Source organism: Lontra canadensis, unplaced genomic scaffold (genome assembly GCF_010015895.1).
Source record: "Lontra canadensis isolate GAN:19392208 unplaced genomic scaffold, GSC_riverotter_1.0 scaffold25, whole genome shotgun sequence".
Taxonomy (NCBI): domain Eukaryota; kingdom Metazoa; phylum Chordata; class Mammalia; order Carnivora; family Mustelidae; genus Lontra; species Lontra canadensis.
The window spans coordinates 14889170-14906537 of NW_022631019.1; the positions used below are offsets into that span (position 1 = coordinate 14889170).

At 36.5% G+C, this 17368-nt stretch overlaps 1 protein-coding gene across 18 annotated transcripts in view; it reads right to left on the minus strand.

Annotated features, from left to right (window-relative positions):
• The window catches only part of EIF4G3 (eukaryotic translation initiation factor 4 gamma 3), a 338175-nt gene that overhangs the window by 234769 nt on the left and 86038 nt on the right, over positions 1–17368 (minus strand). For all 18 annotated transcript variants that reach the window (XM_032863666.1, XM_032863668.1, XM_032863667.1 and 15 more), the window contains one exon: positions 2751–2826. Coding sequence is in view for 14 of the 18 variants with exons in the window: in XM_032863661.1 (XP_032719552.1) it covers positions 2751–2826 (76 nt within the window). In the remaining 4 variants the exon portion in view is untranslated. The remainder of the gene's footprint in view (positions 1–2750; positions 2827–17368) is intronic.

Genomic DNA, 17368 nt, shown 5'->3' on the forward strand with positions numbered 1-17368 from the left:
CTACTCTCGGTAGAATAGCTACAGTGTCCTTTAAACAGAAATTCAGACCTACTGCTTTTAAGTTTCTAAAGGCTTTCCATCACATTTAGATTAAAATCCAAATTCTTACCATAGTAAATAATGCCCTACATAATCTGATGCTCCAGATACTTCTCTGAATTTTATCCCTACCCTCTCTCCACTCCAACCACACTAGTTTCCTTGCAGTTCTAAGACCACATTAAGCACATTGCTATCCCTAAGCCTTTGCACTACTATTTCTTTTACCAGAAATACGTTTTTCCTACAAATCTGCAAGGCCACTCCCTCACTTCTTAGCTTTCTACTTAAATGCCTTTAGACAGGGGTGCCTGGGTGGCTCAGTGGGTTAAGGCCTCTGCCTTCGGCTCACGTCGTGATCCCAGGGTCCTGGGATCGAGCCCCACATCGGGCTCTCTGCTCGGCAGGGAGCCTGCTTCCTGCTCTCTCTCTGCCTGCCTCTGCCTACTTGTGATCTCTCTGTCAAATAAATAAATAAAATGTTTAAAAAATAAATAAATAAATAAATAAATGCCTTTAGACAGAATGTCCAGGATTGTCCAGTCATTCGCCATCCCTTTATACTACTCCATTTTCATCAAGACACTTATTCCTACCCATCACTATATTGCACATGTATCTGTTTACTTTCCTTCTATCCCACAGAACAGTATAAACTCCATGAGTACAGTAGGTTTGGTTTGCTCACATCCACAATGCCAAACAGTGCCTGACACACATTAAAAGCTCAAGAAATATCTGTCAAATGTCCAGTGAATATTAAATTCTTATGACAAAATAGATAACCATTATTTACGACATGCTTCAAATAGCATAGGAAAAGCTAACATTATAACATGAACTGACCCAAATAGAATAAAATATCTTATATAGCAACAACACAGAAAAAAAGACAAAGGAAACTATACCAAAAAATGGTTATAGTAGTTGCTTCTAGAAATCACTCAAGATTACTAGAAATTTTCATTTTCTTCTTTTACTTATCTTAATCTTGAAAACAGAAATTGAATGACAAAGAGTGTACTTCTAATTAGAAAAAAAATGTATTTTATGAGTTATGTCAGACTCGGGGCGACTGGGTGGCTCAGTGGGTTAAAGCCTCTGCCTTCGGCTCAGGTCGTGATCCCAGGGTCCTGGGATCGAGCCCCGCATCGGGCTCTCTGCTCAGCAGGGAGCCTGCTTCCCTTCCTCTCTCTCTGCCTGCCTCTCTGCCTACCTGTGATCTCTGTCAAATAAATAAATAAAAATCTAAAAAAAAAAAAAAAAAAAAAGTTATGCCAGACAAATTTAAGTGCCCTTAAGGTCAGTACTAACAAAACACAACAAAACAAAACCCTTTGGCCTACAGAAAGTTTATGCCAGAAAAATCTAAAAACTATTTTTCAATGTAAATTGAAGGTTCTCAATTACTAGGATGATCAGGCAATTTGTCACCTAAATGGAGTCCATCTGAAGAGTTGGGGGTTCAAATAATTTACAAGTGTTAACTGAACTATAACAGGTGTAAACTGAGACTTGTTTCAGGGAAACCATCCTACCTACTCATTCCTACACAATAAGGTTCTAAGTCTTCACAACAATCTTAAAACCTCCAAAACCCATCTACTATCTCATCTCTACTTCCGCTACAGAACACTGCCACACAAAGCTGACTACTGACCACTCCATTAAGCATGTGTTTAAATTTTAACTTCCTAGAAGGCCTTGTGTTCCCTACTCTGCCTAGAGAAGTTCTATGCCTTCCAGCATAGTGCCACTTCCTCACTGAAGTGGCCTCTTCCTTTCCCATCTCTAACTAAAAGTTCTTAACTAACTCCTTTGCATCTCTAACTAAAGGTTCTTAACCTTAGGCTGATGAATGGTCTAACAAATATTTGCAAAATTCTGAAATTATATGTAAACACTGGATATATGGTCTCTTTTGAGAATAAAGCATTGTGGCTATGTTCAGATTCTAAAGGTAATTCATAACCCAAAAGGATAAGAATCATTGCTTTATCATACCATGTTAGATTACAATGACTTATTTACTCATCTTTCTCACCATTCTGAGTTTCTCTGAAGCACCCTATTTGGAAGATGAGGAATTACTGGTATGATAAACTGAAATAATAAAAAGATGTCTTACTCTTCCATTCTCCTTAAATTTCCTTAGGCTCACTGTGAAACACCTGAAATCTGCTTTTAATTTTATGACCTTCATCCTCTACCTTTTAAATTTCCCTTCGTTTATGAATTTGAATTAATCATTTAACACAAAAAATTAAATTTCCCAGATTAAAACCAATGTTCTCATTTCCAAACTTCTTTTGCATTTTTTTGTAATCAGAGAAGGGGAAAAAATGAAAAACCTTTAAATATTAAAATTTTTTAAAAAATTTTAGTATCAAAAAAGAAAATTAAAACTCAATGCCTTCAAGAGTCACAAGACAAGGCCAGAAGTTGATTTACAGAAAGATGAAAAAGGAAGAAAAAGACAACAGGTATACTAGCCAATGTATCTTAAGACAATGTCTGTTTCACTATTAAATTATGATGAAGGGGAAAAAAGCCTATTCACCCTTCTTATATTAAATACACCTAATTCAATTTCTGATTTTAATGAACCTTTGTCAAAAACCTTTCCCATGTCAATCAAACAAACATTGCTGTGATATCAAAGGCTCATGTGGCAGAAGTTAGGCGCCGCAACAGAGACCTCAGGTACTCACCGTGCTGTACACCGCCGAGACAGCAGGAGTGAAGATTCGGTCCTCGAGGGGCTGTTGCACAGGTCCTCTAGGGATTCTAGAAGAGCGAGTTAAGGATAAGAGAACTCAAAAATGCCTTGCTTTAGCATTAACAGAAAATTACCGTCACAAGGTTCTGTCAATGACCCAACTTTCGTCACTCAATTAGTAAGGTTACTCATTTACTTCACTACAAAACTGGAAAACAAATATTTCAAATTTCTTAATGTAATCAGATCAATCTCTCCAAAAGTGATTCCCATGATAAACATTCCATGGCAACTCAAAACAAATAAAATTGCACAAGCCTCCACACTTTAGGTCCAGGATGAGACTGTACCACCTTTACTTTCTAGAGAAAAAGACTTAAAGTATAAGCAGGATATTCAGGAAGATACGTGGAAATTACTGACAAAGACACAGTCTGTTCTGCTAACTACATAGAAATGGTGAATATAATTGTCTCCTTGTTTTTCTACTTAGCTGCTACTTTCCCCATATCCCCATTAAAAAGAAAAAAAAAGAAAAGCTCTCCAGCATAATATTTAAAATATTTCAGCATGTTGCCAGGATATTCCGTTAAAAGACAAAAGACTATCATTTTATTAAGCTTCAAAACCAAATGATGTGAGTTCCATCTACCTGGTAAAGTGATATTTTACCTCTTTAAGAATGACAACCAGGAAAAAAAAAAAAAAAAAAAAACACATACAGACAACCAAAAGATTAATAGCAATTCTCTCTAGACTGTAGGATTACATAACTGTCTTGTATGTTTCTATAATAATTCAAGCATATTTTTTTAAATGACTATGAAAAAAAATAAATAAATAAAATAAAATAAAATGACTATGAATATAATAAACCCAAAATGAAACAGAATGCTTCCTTAAACCTAACAAATACTTCATATTTGTTGTATCATAATTCTTTCTAATGCAATGTAACACTGTGGAAGACAAAATGACAGCTGCAAATAATAACTCTACATGAATCACCACAAATTGATGAAATCTGAATCCTTAGAAGATAAATCCTTTATATGTAAGTAGCAACAGTTTACTGAGGTAGGAGAGGGAAAATAAAGCAAAAACCCTCAAAGCTGGGGTGCCTGGGTGGCTCAGTGGGTTAAAGCCTCTTCCTTCAGCTCAGGTCATGATTCCAGGGTCCCGGGATCAAGCCCTGAATTGGGCTCTCTGCTCAGCAGGGAGCCTGCTTCCTCCTCTCTCTCTGCCTGCCTCTCTGCCTACTTGTGATCTGTCAAATAAATCTTTAAAAAAAAAAAAAAATTAGTAACACTCTAAGAGTCTCTAGACAATTCTTAAAACTAGCAACCTGAGACGACAGTTCAAGTTGTCATAAATGCCTAGACACAAAGAACTGATTTAAAATGCTGTAAAATTTCAGTAAACAGTTTATTTGGAAAATTAAAAAAAATAATAAAATGCTTCAAAAAATAACAAAGCTAAAGCATTTCATAAAGGAACTACTTTATTTAAACTATATATAAGTTTGCAATGTAGAAAACATAAGGCTAACAAGTTCCAGGACAAAAGCTCCTCATTATGAGTTTGACAATTCTCTCAAAATGAAGATTACCCTTGGCTAAAATAAAACTTTCTTTGAATTACAGTAGTGCATTGTGGTTACATGAATGGTGGAAAATATAAGACTATTTTTTCTTCTGCAAAGCCAACAGCTATTGCTTTTTCTAGCTAAGGCTAATTCTCACACTATAAGAATAAGTTCTCGGGACGCCTGGGTGGCTCAGTTGGTTAAGCAGCTACCTTCGGCTCAGGTCATGATCCCAGCGTCCTGGGATCGAGTCCCACATCGGGCTCCTTGCTCGGCAGGGAGCCTGCTTCTCCCTCTGCCTCTGCCTGCCATTCTGTCTGCCTGTGCTCACTCTCTCTCCCTCTCTCTGACAAATAAATAAAATCTTAAAAAAAAAAAAGAATAAGTTCTCAAATGAGAGTTCTCAGTACTATGCCCCAAAGGTTGAGCCACACCATTTAAGATTACAAAGGAAGGCTAAGGTTCCTGATTTCTATTAGTTATTTTATTGGCTAAAATATAATTACAAGATTTGTAAAGAGGTAATAATTTTTATGGTCAATAGTCCCAGTAACAAACATTCTTTCTCCTGGGCCACAAATACAGAATGAGGATTTTGTTTTTATTTTATTATCTGTAAACCACAAACAGAACACTGTGGATTGATAAACTGTTTCTTAAAAAGAAGTTCTGAGTAAAAATCACTTATTTTAAAACAAAAACACAGTTCTGTAAAAAAGAAAAGTGAAAACAGAGGTCAAGAGATCTGAATCTAAAGTAGCCTGCAAGCCTAACCAACTAGGTTGTCTTCACTGAACCATTTTACAGTATCTCCTGTAAACTAAGGTTCAGCAAGAAGTAACTTGCCCAAGTTAACAAGGCTAAATGGTCAGGCCAGGTCTCCCTGAATTGTAAAGATCACACTCTTGTTTAATTAATTTAATTCACTAATTAATAAAAATAGAGATCACTCTCTTCCTATTATATCAGTGTGTCCACAGACAGAATACTTCATTGCATAGTAAAAAACAGTATCACAACCTGGTCAAAATATGGTTGCCCTATCCACATGACAGAACTAAATGAGCAGTTCATCTCATGGAAGCATCAATGAAGTTTCACCCCCAAAATTCCAGAAACTTCCAAATTCTTGGCTCAAACTGAATCATCTGCCCACAGCAAACAAATACCTAGTACTACAGACTGAGCAGGTAACGCATCAGACCAAGTGAACTTATTTTACAAAGCAATTTTCTCCTTTAATTCTTAGTGGTCATGACTGCCTATCTTCATAAATCCTATCTTCATAAATATGCTAAACTCACTGAACTATACACTTCAAAAGTATGAATGTTATGATACGTGAATAATATCTCAATAAAAAAATCAACTTTAGTAATTTACAAATAAGTCATTTAGTCCCATTTCCACTAAAAACAGCCTCTACAAATTAGTATGAAATAGGCACTTCTAGGCATTTTCTCCATAAATAAGTGAATTCAAAGAAATGACAGGCATATAAAGCTCTTTCACTATAAAATATCTCAACCTAATTCTGCCTGCATTTTTTTTAAAGATTTATTTATTTGAGAGAGAGAGAGAGAGAGAGAGAGAGCATGAGCAGGTGGACAGGCAGAAGGAGCTGCTGAGCAGGGAGCCCAAAGTGGGTCTCGATCCCGGGACTCCAGGATCATGACCTGAGCTGAAGGCAGTCGCTCAACCAACTGAGCCACCCAGGCGCCCCTAATTCTGCCTGCATTAAGCTTATTACCAGCTTTCACCAACCTCTGTATCCTCGGCATAAATCACTGGATGTTCGCTTTTTTATGTTTGGGCTGAAGGTAGCAAGCAAATGGCTTCTCACAGTACCACTTAAAATTCTAATTCAATCAAGGAGCAGTGTAATATTCACGTGCAATGCTCTAGAGCATGTTGTTGTTATTTTTTAAATCTTATAACTGAAATACAGGATGTATACGCTCTTGACACCTCTGTGTTTCAAACTGCTATAAATTATACCATTAGGAAATATAAGCAAAATCATTTTAAAAACTAGCCAGATAGTATGTAATAAGTGAATTTAAGACTCTAAGTAGAAATACAAATGCAAAATATTTTTAATTCCCCACTTTCATTTTCTATAAAAAATTAACAGATTTCAGAAATGAATAAAATTAGAAGATTAGAGAGTATTAAAGCACAACAGACTCTAAATTGATTATTAAAGTACTTACTTCATACTCTCTACCTTAAATGTCAATTAGGCAGATAAAAAATTTTAAAAGACCAAATTTCATCAAAGAAGTTCAAAGACCTATGAGATTACATAATGACCTGCAGGTTTCCTACTGATGTCAGGAAAAAAAGAAGGGACCAATAACTTTTTAAGCACACATGTGTACTGAAATTTCATGAATGATGACCTCTCATTAGGATGAAGCTTATTGATCAATGGCAATCACATCTGACCCTGAGTTTGACCTATAATCAGTATTTCCTCAAAAGGCAGATTTTGAGAAATTAGAAAACAAGTAATCAAAGACAACAGAAATCTTCCACCAGTATGCTGAAACACTAATGTTCCATTTATAGCTCCGGGCTAAATGTTCCTAAAGTTTGCCTGGTCCACTGTAAGAAAAGCTACTATCCTGGATCAATGCTCAGCGTAAGTAATATTCTTAAAGTGACAGCCTCAAGTTATTATTGCCTCACTGAAAAGGAAAGCAACAGTACAAATCCCATTGCACAAATTACTATAGAGAAGACACAGGCAACTGATTTCAGGAGATGAAATCAAGTGATAAAGATCTTTTTCTGCATCATTTCTTATTTAAGCCTTATGGCAATATGGTAATGAGTCAATTTACACCTTCTCTTTTTTTGGATTTTACTTTTTTAAATAATCTCTACACCCAACATGGGCTCGAACCTACAACCCCAAAATCAAGAGTAACATGTTCTGCCAACTGAGCCAGCCAGGAGTCCCTCTCATTCTTTTAATATACGAAATCGAAAAAGGCATGATAATGAGAAAGGAAAAGAACTTGTATAAAATATAAGGATAAGGGCAGAATTTTTACACTATGCACTGCTTCACAAAGATATCATACATGGGGGTGCCTGGGTGGCTCAGTCGTTAAGCGTCTACCTGTCTTTGGCTCCGGTCATGATCCCAGGGTCCTGGGATCAAGTTCCACATAAGGGTCCTTGCTCAGCAGGAAGCCTGCTTCCCCTTTGCCTGCTGCTGCCCCTACTTATGCTCACTCTCTCTCTCTCCCTCTGACAAATAAATAAAATCTTTTTTAAAAAATAAAAATTTTAAAAAATTTAAAAATAAGAATGAAAAGATTAATGCATGTCATTATGAAGGATGAAATAGATAGGAATGAATTAATTTGAAGTTGTCAAGTATAGATCAAGTATGTAAAATATCCCACAAAGTACAACATCCTGAATGATCCTATCCAGCAACTATAGAAATCTCATGGGTCACAACGTTAGTAACTCTGAGTAGACAAAAGCAAAACAGAAACTGCATTCCCAAACCTAAACACTATGACATAACTATTCCTGCTTTAACTCTGGAGTTAAAATATATAAGAAAATATATTTTTAAAAAAATATACCATTGTTCAAAGAAAACCAAAACTTTCTTCATTGTTCTGTATCTTTTCCCAATAAAACTGCAAGGGAAATAAAACTAGCCAATTTTATTCTTTATCTCAATTCGATTTAATGTTGGACTGTTAAGTTAGGTCCAAAATCCTTTACTGGAATTCAGATTTTTTCCACTGGTAGAAGACTAACACAGCTGTTATATCATGTAACACCTCCAGCAGGGTCTTCGGCAGCATCCCTTAATCAAACACATTAATATCTCTTCTGCAAAATATTTAAGTATTCAGACTTCAGGCTTTCTGTCCAGAGTTTTTGCTAATTTACCAGAAAAAAAATGAGTTTTCTGAACCCTTTTTATTGGAAACTACAAAACTACAAAAAGCCTGTACCTTCCTTCCCAACCTTGCTCTAAAAGTCTCTAGAAGTCACCACATAAACGTTAACTAGGAACCATTAAACTGCGTTTTTTTATTAATCTGGAAACATTGGTTTCAACGTGCTCAGCCAGAAAAGCCCCTGTTCTGGCTCTGGTTTTCTACCAACTCAGAACTCTGGATTTCTACTAACTCAGAAATTGATTTCCTGACAGTAACATTTAAGTATACCCAGAAACATACACTGCTTAGATGGGTTAAAAAAATACAAAAACAAAAACAACATTGCCGAGAAGATGGCTGCTTACCATGGTGTTAATACTTCTACTCAAGACAAAAATATAAACTTTCTATGAGATAAAGTGACAGACACATGAAAAAAAAGAAAAATATACTCACAAATTCCAAACCTAGCTTTTAGTTCTCAAGTTTTTAATTCTAAGACAAATACTTAAGTGTTATACTAACACACACTTCAGATTAAAACATCATCAATCCATGTAGCCAAGCAAAAGCAGAAGGCAACAAAGTACCCCTCTTCCATTAAAAATGCCCATCTCGAAGAAACATTAAGAAGGATAAAGTGCAATTAGCAATTCCATTTGTTTCCTATATCTGAATCACTCAAAAAGCCTTAGATAATAACCAAATAAAATATACTGGTATACTAGATTTCTCTTGATATGGATCCAGATAATAACAAGTATGGAACACACATTTGACAAATTTTAAAAGCTACCCTCCAAAAAAAGACCTGAATGAGTTAGCCATTCACATAGGACAAAAGTCAACCTTCGCTGGACATCCTACTGCTGGCTTCAAGTTTTTAATAAAACTCTAAACTTTGGAAAATTTTCAAGGACTTGACATTTACCTGAACTGGTAGACCATTTTTAAAATGTAATATGAAGATGAGATCATAATTGCAATGTTCTGATATTCCAGTAGTAGAACTTAGGCTTAAAAAGAACCATGACAAGTTAAGAAAGATGAAAAAGACCTGGAGATGGACAGTGGTTATGGGTGCATAGCAACATGAATGCACTTAAGGTCACATTACTCTACATTTTAAAAGGTTAAAATAGGGCCGGGGAGGTGCCTGGTCGTCAGTAGAACATATGACTCTTAGTCTTGAGGTCAAGAGCTTGGAGCCCCATGTTGGGTGTCCAGATTACTAAAAAAAAAACTTAAAAATTTTTAAGAGGGTTAAAATGGTAAATGTTAGGTTATATATGTTAACACAATTTTAAAAATAAATTTTAAAAATAAGAAATTAAAACACCACTATCGAAGAGCTAAAGGAGATTTTCTTGATTCTTTAAGATCTGGCATTACCATTCTGTACAAAATGTATGGGGATTCTATCAATGATTCTACCTCTTTCTGATTTTCTACCTTCTTTCTGGGGTCAAAGAAATAATCTTTCTTTTCATAGACATGGTGCAGTACACTAGGATGATGCAGACAATGGTGATCGTGTACACCTGTATGCAATGCAATCATTTTCAGTCTGTATTCCTAGAAAAGAATGTACACAATCTCCCACATTCTCCCCACATGATAAATCTTCTATCTCTGTGGGTCAAACTGTGGCTCACAAATCCAGATAGAAAGGAAGAAATGACTCATGAATTTGGGATATTGCTATATATTGTTCCTACATAAAAGAATATTATAGATTTGTTTTTAATGATAGGGAAAATGACGTTTCTGACTTTGAATAAACAAAAGGAAGGGAACATAGAAGAAACATCCAAACCTTAAAATACATGAACCCCAAGTCACTGTGACGTCAACAAAAGGACTGACAGACACATCAATGAAACAGACTAGAAAATTCAGAAACAGAGCCATAAAAACCTAGTGAGTTTACTTTTCACAAAGATGTAAAGGCAATTAAATGAATAAACAATATACTTTTCAATAAATGGTGCTGAAATAATTAAAAAACCATCTGCAAAACAATGAATCTCTTAAACAAAAATTCAAAACATACCATAGACATACTGCAAAATTTTAAATACTAAAACTTTCTGAAAAACCTATAGAAAGAAATAGATGCGACTGTGGACTAAGCCAAGAGTTCTTAGATGTGATATTAAAAGCATGCTCTTTAAAAGAAGAAAAAAATTGGGGCGCCTGGGTGGCTCAGTGGGTTAAGCCTCTGCCTTCAGCTCAGGTCATGGTCTCAGGGTCCTGGGATCGAGCCCCACATCGAGCTCTCTGCTCAGCGGGGAGCCTGCTTTCCCCTTTCTCTCTGTCTCTGTGCTTACTTGTGATCTCTCTCTCTGTATCAAAAAAATAAAATCTTAAAAAAAAAAAAAGAAAAAAATTGATTAACTGGCTATCTCAAAATTAAAATTTTCTACTCTATGGAAGATATTGTTATGAAAAATAGAATGGAGAAAATACCTGCAAAATCTTGTATCTGATTAAAGGACTTGTATTTAGATTATATAAAGAACCCTCAAAACTCAATAGTAAGACTACCTTTTTTCAAAATGGGCAAAAGATCTGAAAAAATGCCACCTCACCAAAACAGATGTGCAGATGACAGAAAAAACATGAAAAGACGCTAAGCATCATTTGTCAATAAGGAGTGTAAACTAAAACAACAGTGAACTATCCCTACACCTATTAGGTCTACAAAATGACAATACCAAGTGCCAAGGATGAGGAATAACTGGAAATCTCACACTTCGCTGTTGGCACAGTACAAAATGGTACAGCCACTTGGGAAAACAGTTTGGCAGTTCTTACACAGTTAAGCATCAATCTGTATGTATGACCTAGCAATCCCGCTTATACACACTTCCCAAGAGAAATGAAAATTTATACTCAGCCAAATGCTTAAGCACAAAGGTTTATAGCATCTTTATCCATAATGGCCAAAAAGGGCAAAGAGCGCAATTATCTTCAACTGGTAAATAGATAAAATAAGGTACACCCATATAATGGAATACCCCAAACCTCTGAAAAGGAATGAATTACTGACAGAACAATGTGAATGATTACCAAATGCTAATTAAGTGAAAGAAACTAGACAAAAAAGGCTTTGAGTCTATTTATACAACATTCTGAGAAAGGCAAAACTACAAGAATGGAATAAAGTTCACTGACTGCCAGAAGCCAGGGCGTGGGGAAAGGTTATCTGCAATGCCAGCGCACTGAAAGACTATAATTGGGTGATGAAAATTTTCTGTATCTTCAGTGAAGCAGGGTTACAAAACTCCACATTTGTCAGAATTCACTGAACTACATACTTACAATAAATGAAAACTGAGTTTCCCCAAAGGTTAAGCAATAGAGTCACCATGTGACTCAGCAATTTCACCCCTGGTTATATATCCTAAAATATGGTTATATATCCACACAAAACTTCTTATGAATGTTCATATTAGCATTATTCACAACAGCCAAAGGGTAGAATCAACCTAAATGTCCATCAACTAAAGAACATACAAACCAAATGTAGTATACCCATACAATGGAATTTTACCTGCCAAAAAAAGGAAATGGAAGACCTGACACCTGCTACAACATGGATGAACCTTGAAAACATAATGCTAAGCGAAAGAAGCCAGTCACAAGGGACTACATATTGTACAAGTCCTCTTAAATGAACTACCCAAATTAGACAAATCTAGAGACAAAACGTATAAACAATCAATTAGTGGTTGCTTAGGGCTGGGGGGATTGATAAAAACAGGGGAAGGAGGAATGACGGCTATAGGGTATGTGCTTCTTTCTGAGGTAATCTGAAAGTTCTAAAACTTTGGTGATGGCTGTAAAGTCTGTAAATATACTAAAAAACCACTGAATTGTACATTTCATTGTTTTGAGGGTTTTTTTTGTATCTGTATGGTTTTATTAATGTATTCCCTCTATGTTCATCTTTCATAATGGTAGAAAGAGCAAATCACTTCACAGCAAAATCCAACCACATGGAATTCAAAAATGGATACTGACGCTCCTATGTGAGCCCAGCATCCTCCTCCTGAACTGTACATTCTAAATGAATGAATTTTGTAGTATGTAAATTATCTCTCAATAAAGCTGTTACTCAAAAAATGAGTATTATTACTTGTAATTTTAAAATAAAATTTTTAAAATAAAATAACTGAGCCACCTGGGTGGCTCAGTCAGTTGAGCATCTGCCTTCAGCTCAGATCATGATCCCGGGGTACTGAGATCAAGCCTCACATAGGGAGCAGGGAGCCGACTTCTCCCTCTCCCTCTGCCTGCCACGCCCCCTGCTTGTATGTACTCTCTCTCTCTGTCAAATAAGATCTATGAAAAAATTAAAATTAAAATTAAATAAAAATAAAAATTTACAATAATATAAGAACTCCCCAGTGGGGCAAGCACTGTATCTGTTTTGTCTACCACTCTATATCCCCAGAACCTAGAATATCACAGAAAGGGGTCTTATACTCAAAATGTTTCATCAGCATGATCTAGTCCAATGAAGTTAAAAGTAAGTCTCATCCTAAGAATCCACAAAGCAAACAAGGAAAAGTGTTATGCAACATAATAGTGAAACAGGTATCCAAAAGGAAAATGGGTAGCTCGATTCCTCAGCAAACTGCATTTCTTTCAATGACAGAAAGCAATACAGGACCTTATTAGTATAAGGATCTCCTGAAACCCTACCTAATGACCTAGCAATATGCAAACTTGTCCAGCAAGCTTTTTGACATGACTCTTAACAAACATCTCTCTTTGGTAATAAGTGGAAAAGATCCATTTCTATCCATATGCAATAAACCCAAGCCAAAGCACAGGTATACTAAACCAATAGGTCAACACTGCTTGTCGATGTACCAAAGGGGAGATTTAATTACAGTACCTAGAAATGAGTCAAAAGTATTTATGGACGCTAGAAAAATGGTAACACAGATTAAAGCAGACCACTACAAATAACTTCACAAGATAAAAAATCATGGTGAATTCATCAACAGTAAAAACCATACCACATTATAGTTGGAAGTGCCTCACTGCTCTATTCAACCTAATATCAAATGCAGGGATTCCACACACCCAGGGTACACTACTCCACAGGAAAACCCTTCAAATACCTGAGAACTGTTAATAAGTCCCCCTTTATTCTTTTCCAAGTAAAATACACTCACATCCTTTGACCACTCATCAAGAGGCAGACGTGCCATAATGCTGTGAGAGTAATGTGGATCAGAGACACTTTCCCATTATCAATGACCCATAGGTTACATAAGGTTTCTTTACTTCATAAATACTTTCTACTTCACATTGTCTACGATAAGCTATTCCCTATACATTTTCTTCCCATATAAAGTTGCCACAAAGTCATGTCTGAGGCATTCTGTGCATAATAAGCAATCACTTCAATGCACACAGAACACTTGACATTTGTGCCTATTTCATTTCATCAAGCAGATTTGGATTTATTTCATTTTGACATATAACTCTACACTTTTTTCATCTAAGTTACTCAGTAGTGTTAATGTACTATAATAACAGACTAGAAGACAGCCCTCCAGTAGCCCAGTCTGTATGGCCACGTGAACTCCTCCTATTCTCACTTCCTGTCCCCTTCCATACTCCAAATACTGCCAACTACTCCATCCCATACATCTAATGTTCACTATTTAAACAGCAAGGAAGCAACCAAAAAGGAATGTTAATTCCTCTGTGTTCCCTAACTATTGCTCAACTTTTTTAAAATTCTGATTTTAGACTGTGGAAAACGTTGTGAAGAATTCCCAAGAGAATACTGAATACAATTCATTTCATCTAAAGAAGGATGAGTGAATGGTGACTACGAATACACACTAAACAGTAATAAAAAGGTGAAAGAGAAGTAGTAAGATCCATTAACTGGAGGAAGGCAGCAGAGGAAATAAGACTAGTTAGGAGACTATACCACTGTCTAGGTAAGAGATGATTATGGCTTGAAAGACTGTAGTGGAAATAAAAAGAAAAAGCCAAGTTTAAACAGTAAAATCAACAGGATTTGCTACTGCATTGAGAAGGAAAGGAGGGGCTAAGTTGGTTAAGCATCTGACTTAAGCTCCGTTCATAATCTTAGGGTTCTGAGACCCAGCCCAGTGTCAGGCTCCGAGCTCAGCAGTGAATCTGCTTGTCCCTCTGCCACCCGCCCCGACTTGTACTTTTTCTCTCAAATAATAAACATATTTACATTCACTGAATTCTCATATTCAATAGCCATATTCAAATCACTCAATTCTCTTCAAAGGGCTCTTACTTGAAAATCCAAATGCTATAATTTAGCATGGATTTAAGAATAACTTTCTTTTAAGATTTTATTTACTTGAGAGAGAGAGACAGCCAGAGAGAGAGCATGAGCGGAGGGGCAGAGGGAGAAGCAGACTCCCCACTGAGCAGGGAGCCCAATGTGGGGCTCAATCCCAGGGCCCTGAGATCATGACCTGAACCGAAGGTGGACCCTTAACCAACTGAGCCACCCAGGCGCCCCATAGAATACCTTTTTCAAAATATTATTCACTACCACATCTAGCATATGTGCTTTGGTTCTTCCTTACTGTCTATAACCAGTCTGTGTTAAAACACTTGACTTTCTCTTTTAACTAGAAAAAGCACAGAATCCAAATACAGGAAGAATAAAACACAAATACAAGTACCTTACCTAAGCCTAGCATTTTGGATCAATCCTACAGAATTATAATATTCAAGGCAAGAGTGTTCAGCCTCCTATTAAATCAGGTAATAAAGATTTTTTTTTTAACTTTGAGTATTCTTTTTTTTTTTTTTTAAGTAATCTGTATACCCACAGAAGGGCTCAAACTCATGACCTTGAGATCAAGAGCTGCATGTTCTTCAGACTGAGCCGGCCAAGCGCCCCATAAATGAGGTAATGAAAATTTAATGTTACAGGCAATAAACCAAATGGAACCCCAGAAATATTTTAGGATAAAATTAATTATTTGGATTACTTTTAGACTGTATTGTACATCCCTGGGCACTGACAAACAAGTGACACATTAGGAATGGCAAGTATTTTGGAAGTGGGAAAGAAAAGAATTTGAATCCCAGCTTCCTCATTTACTAGCTAGGTTATCTTGGGAGAAATGATCTGATCTCCTCAAACCTGTTTACTCAACTATACTTTGTGGGAATGCTGTAAAGATTTAACAAAGTAAGGTTTGTAATTTGAACAGCACATAGAGTAGGTAATAATTATTATAAATAGCTCTTCATAAACATTGTGATGTTCCTTTCTCCGGACCACTCAAATGGCAAAGTATTAAACTGTTTCCTAGCAACTTGCTAACCACCCAAGAACTCTCCTACTTCATTCTGCAGAGCTTAGAAAAGCTAGGGCTAAAGATGTAGTAAGGAAAAGGTCTTTCAGAGCTTCTGACAGATACCATGAGATGAAAAGGGAAGCTAGAAAGAATGCAATCTGTTCCACATCTGACAAAATTCTGAAAGATACTGATGGACTTCTGCAACTTGGATAGTGAGCTTTTAAACAGACATTTGCCTCTTCAAAGATTTTTCTCTCTCCTATGAAACTTGTTGATTCTGAACTAACTGTTCTTCCCAAGGTGAGCAGCTAATCAGACAGATTTTATTTTAAAGATTTTATTTATTTGAGTGAGAGAGCAAGAGAGAGAAAGCATGAGAAGGGAGGAGAGGCAGAGGGAAAGGGACAAGCAGGCTTCGCACTCAGCAGAGAGCCTTACACGGGGCTCAGTCCCAGGACCTGGAAATAATGACCAGAGCTTAAGGCAGACACTTAACCCACTGAGCCACCCAGGCACCCCATGAATTCTCAGCTCAAAGTTTATATGGAAGAGTGTCAGGTAAAGGAAACCGCTTTCCTAATTTATATGTGAACTAGCGTCATTAGCCAAAGTAATTCACCCAACTATCACATGAAGTGATACTCAGATTACTGAAAATACTTGATCCCACCAGGCCAGCTATCAAGGAGACGTATACAGAAAATCAATACCCTTTTAGGAACAAAACCTATCTCCAAAGACCCCCACCCACTTAAAATTCACGTCAATCTAATTTTTCTCAAAAAAAAAAAAAAAAAAATCTGATAAAAACCAAAGGTGGGGTAACCTGGGTGGCTCAGTCAGTTAGGCATCTGCCTTCAGTTCAGGTCATGATCTCCAGGTCCTGGGATCGAGCCCCACATCCGGCTCCTGGCTCAACAGGGAGTCTGCTCCTCCCACACCTTCTCCCTCTGCCTCTGCCCCTGCTCATGTTCATGCTCTCTCTCTATATTGCTCTGTCTCAAATGAATAAATAAAATCTCTAAAACAAAAATCTATAACCTGGTTATCCATTAACATTTATTACTAGGGCACCTGGGTGGCTCAGTCATTAAGCGTCTGCCTTCAGCTCAGGTCATGATCCCAGGGTCCTGGGATGGAGCCCCACATCGGGGTCCCTGCTCAGTGTGGAGCCTGCTTCTCCCACTCCCCCTACTTGTGTTTCCTCTCTCGGTGACTCTCTCTCTCTGTCAAATAAATAAATTAAATCTTAAAAAAAAAAAATTATTCCTAGGGACGCCTGGGTGTTAAGCATCAGACTCTTGATCTCGGCTCAGGTTTTGATCTCGGGGTCATGAATTCAAGCTCTGTGTTGGGAATGAATGCTGTACATAGAGCATACTTACAAAATTAAAAAATTAAAATTAAAAAAACTTATTCCTGTCATACTTTTTAAAGGCTAGGACCAATTTCTTCTATCGCTTGGTACTTAGAAATATTTAATAAATTTGATGATTTGGGAAATTTAAATATTTGTGAAACTGTATTATATGACTGCATATGTTCAGAATACCTCTGAAAAAACACATAAGGACCTGATAACAGTAGCTGCCTCTGAGAAACACAACTAGGGAATAAGGGAAAAAGGGTTTAATTTTTGCTATATACAGACTTTTGTCCTGTTGAAATTTTTTATCATCTGTAAACATTATTTTATAAACATACAATTTTAAAAGTACTAAGTTAAAAGATGCTTATCACCGGCTTGGTGAACATAAAACTAACAGAAATATTATACTTGTCACTT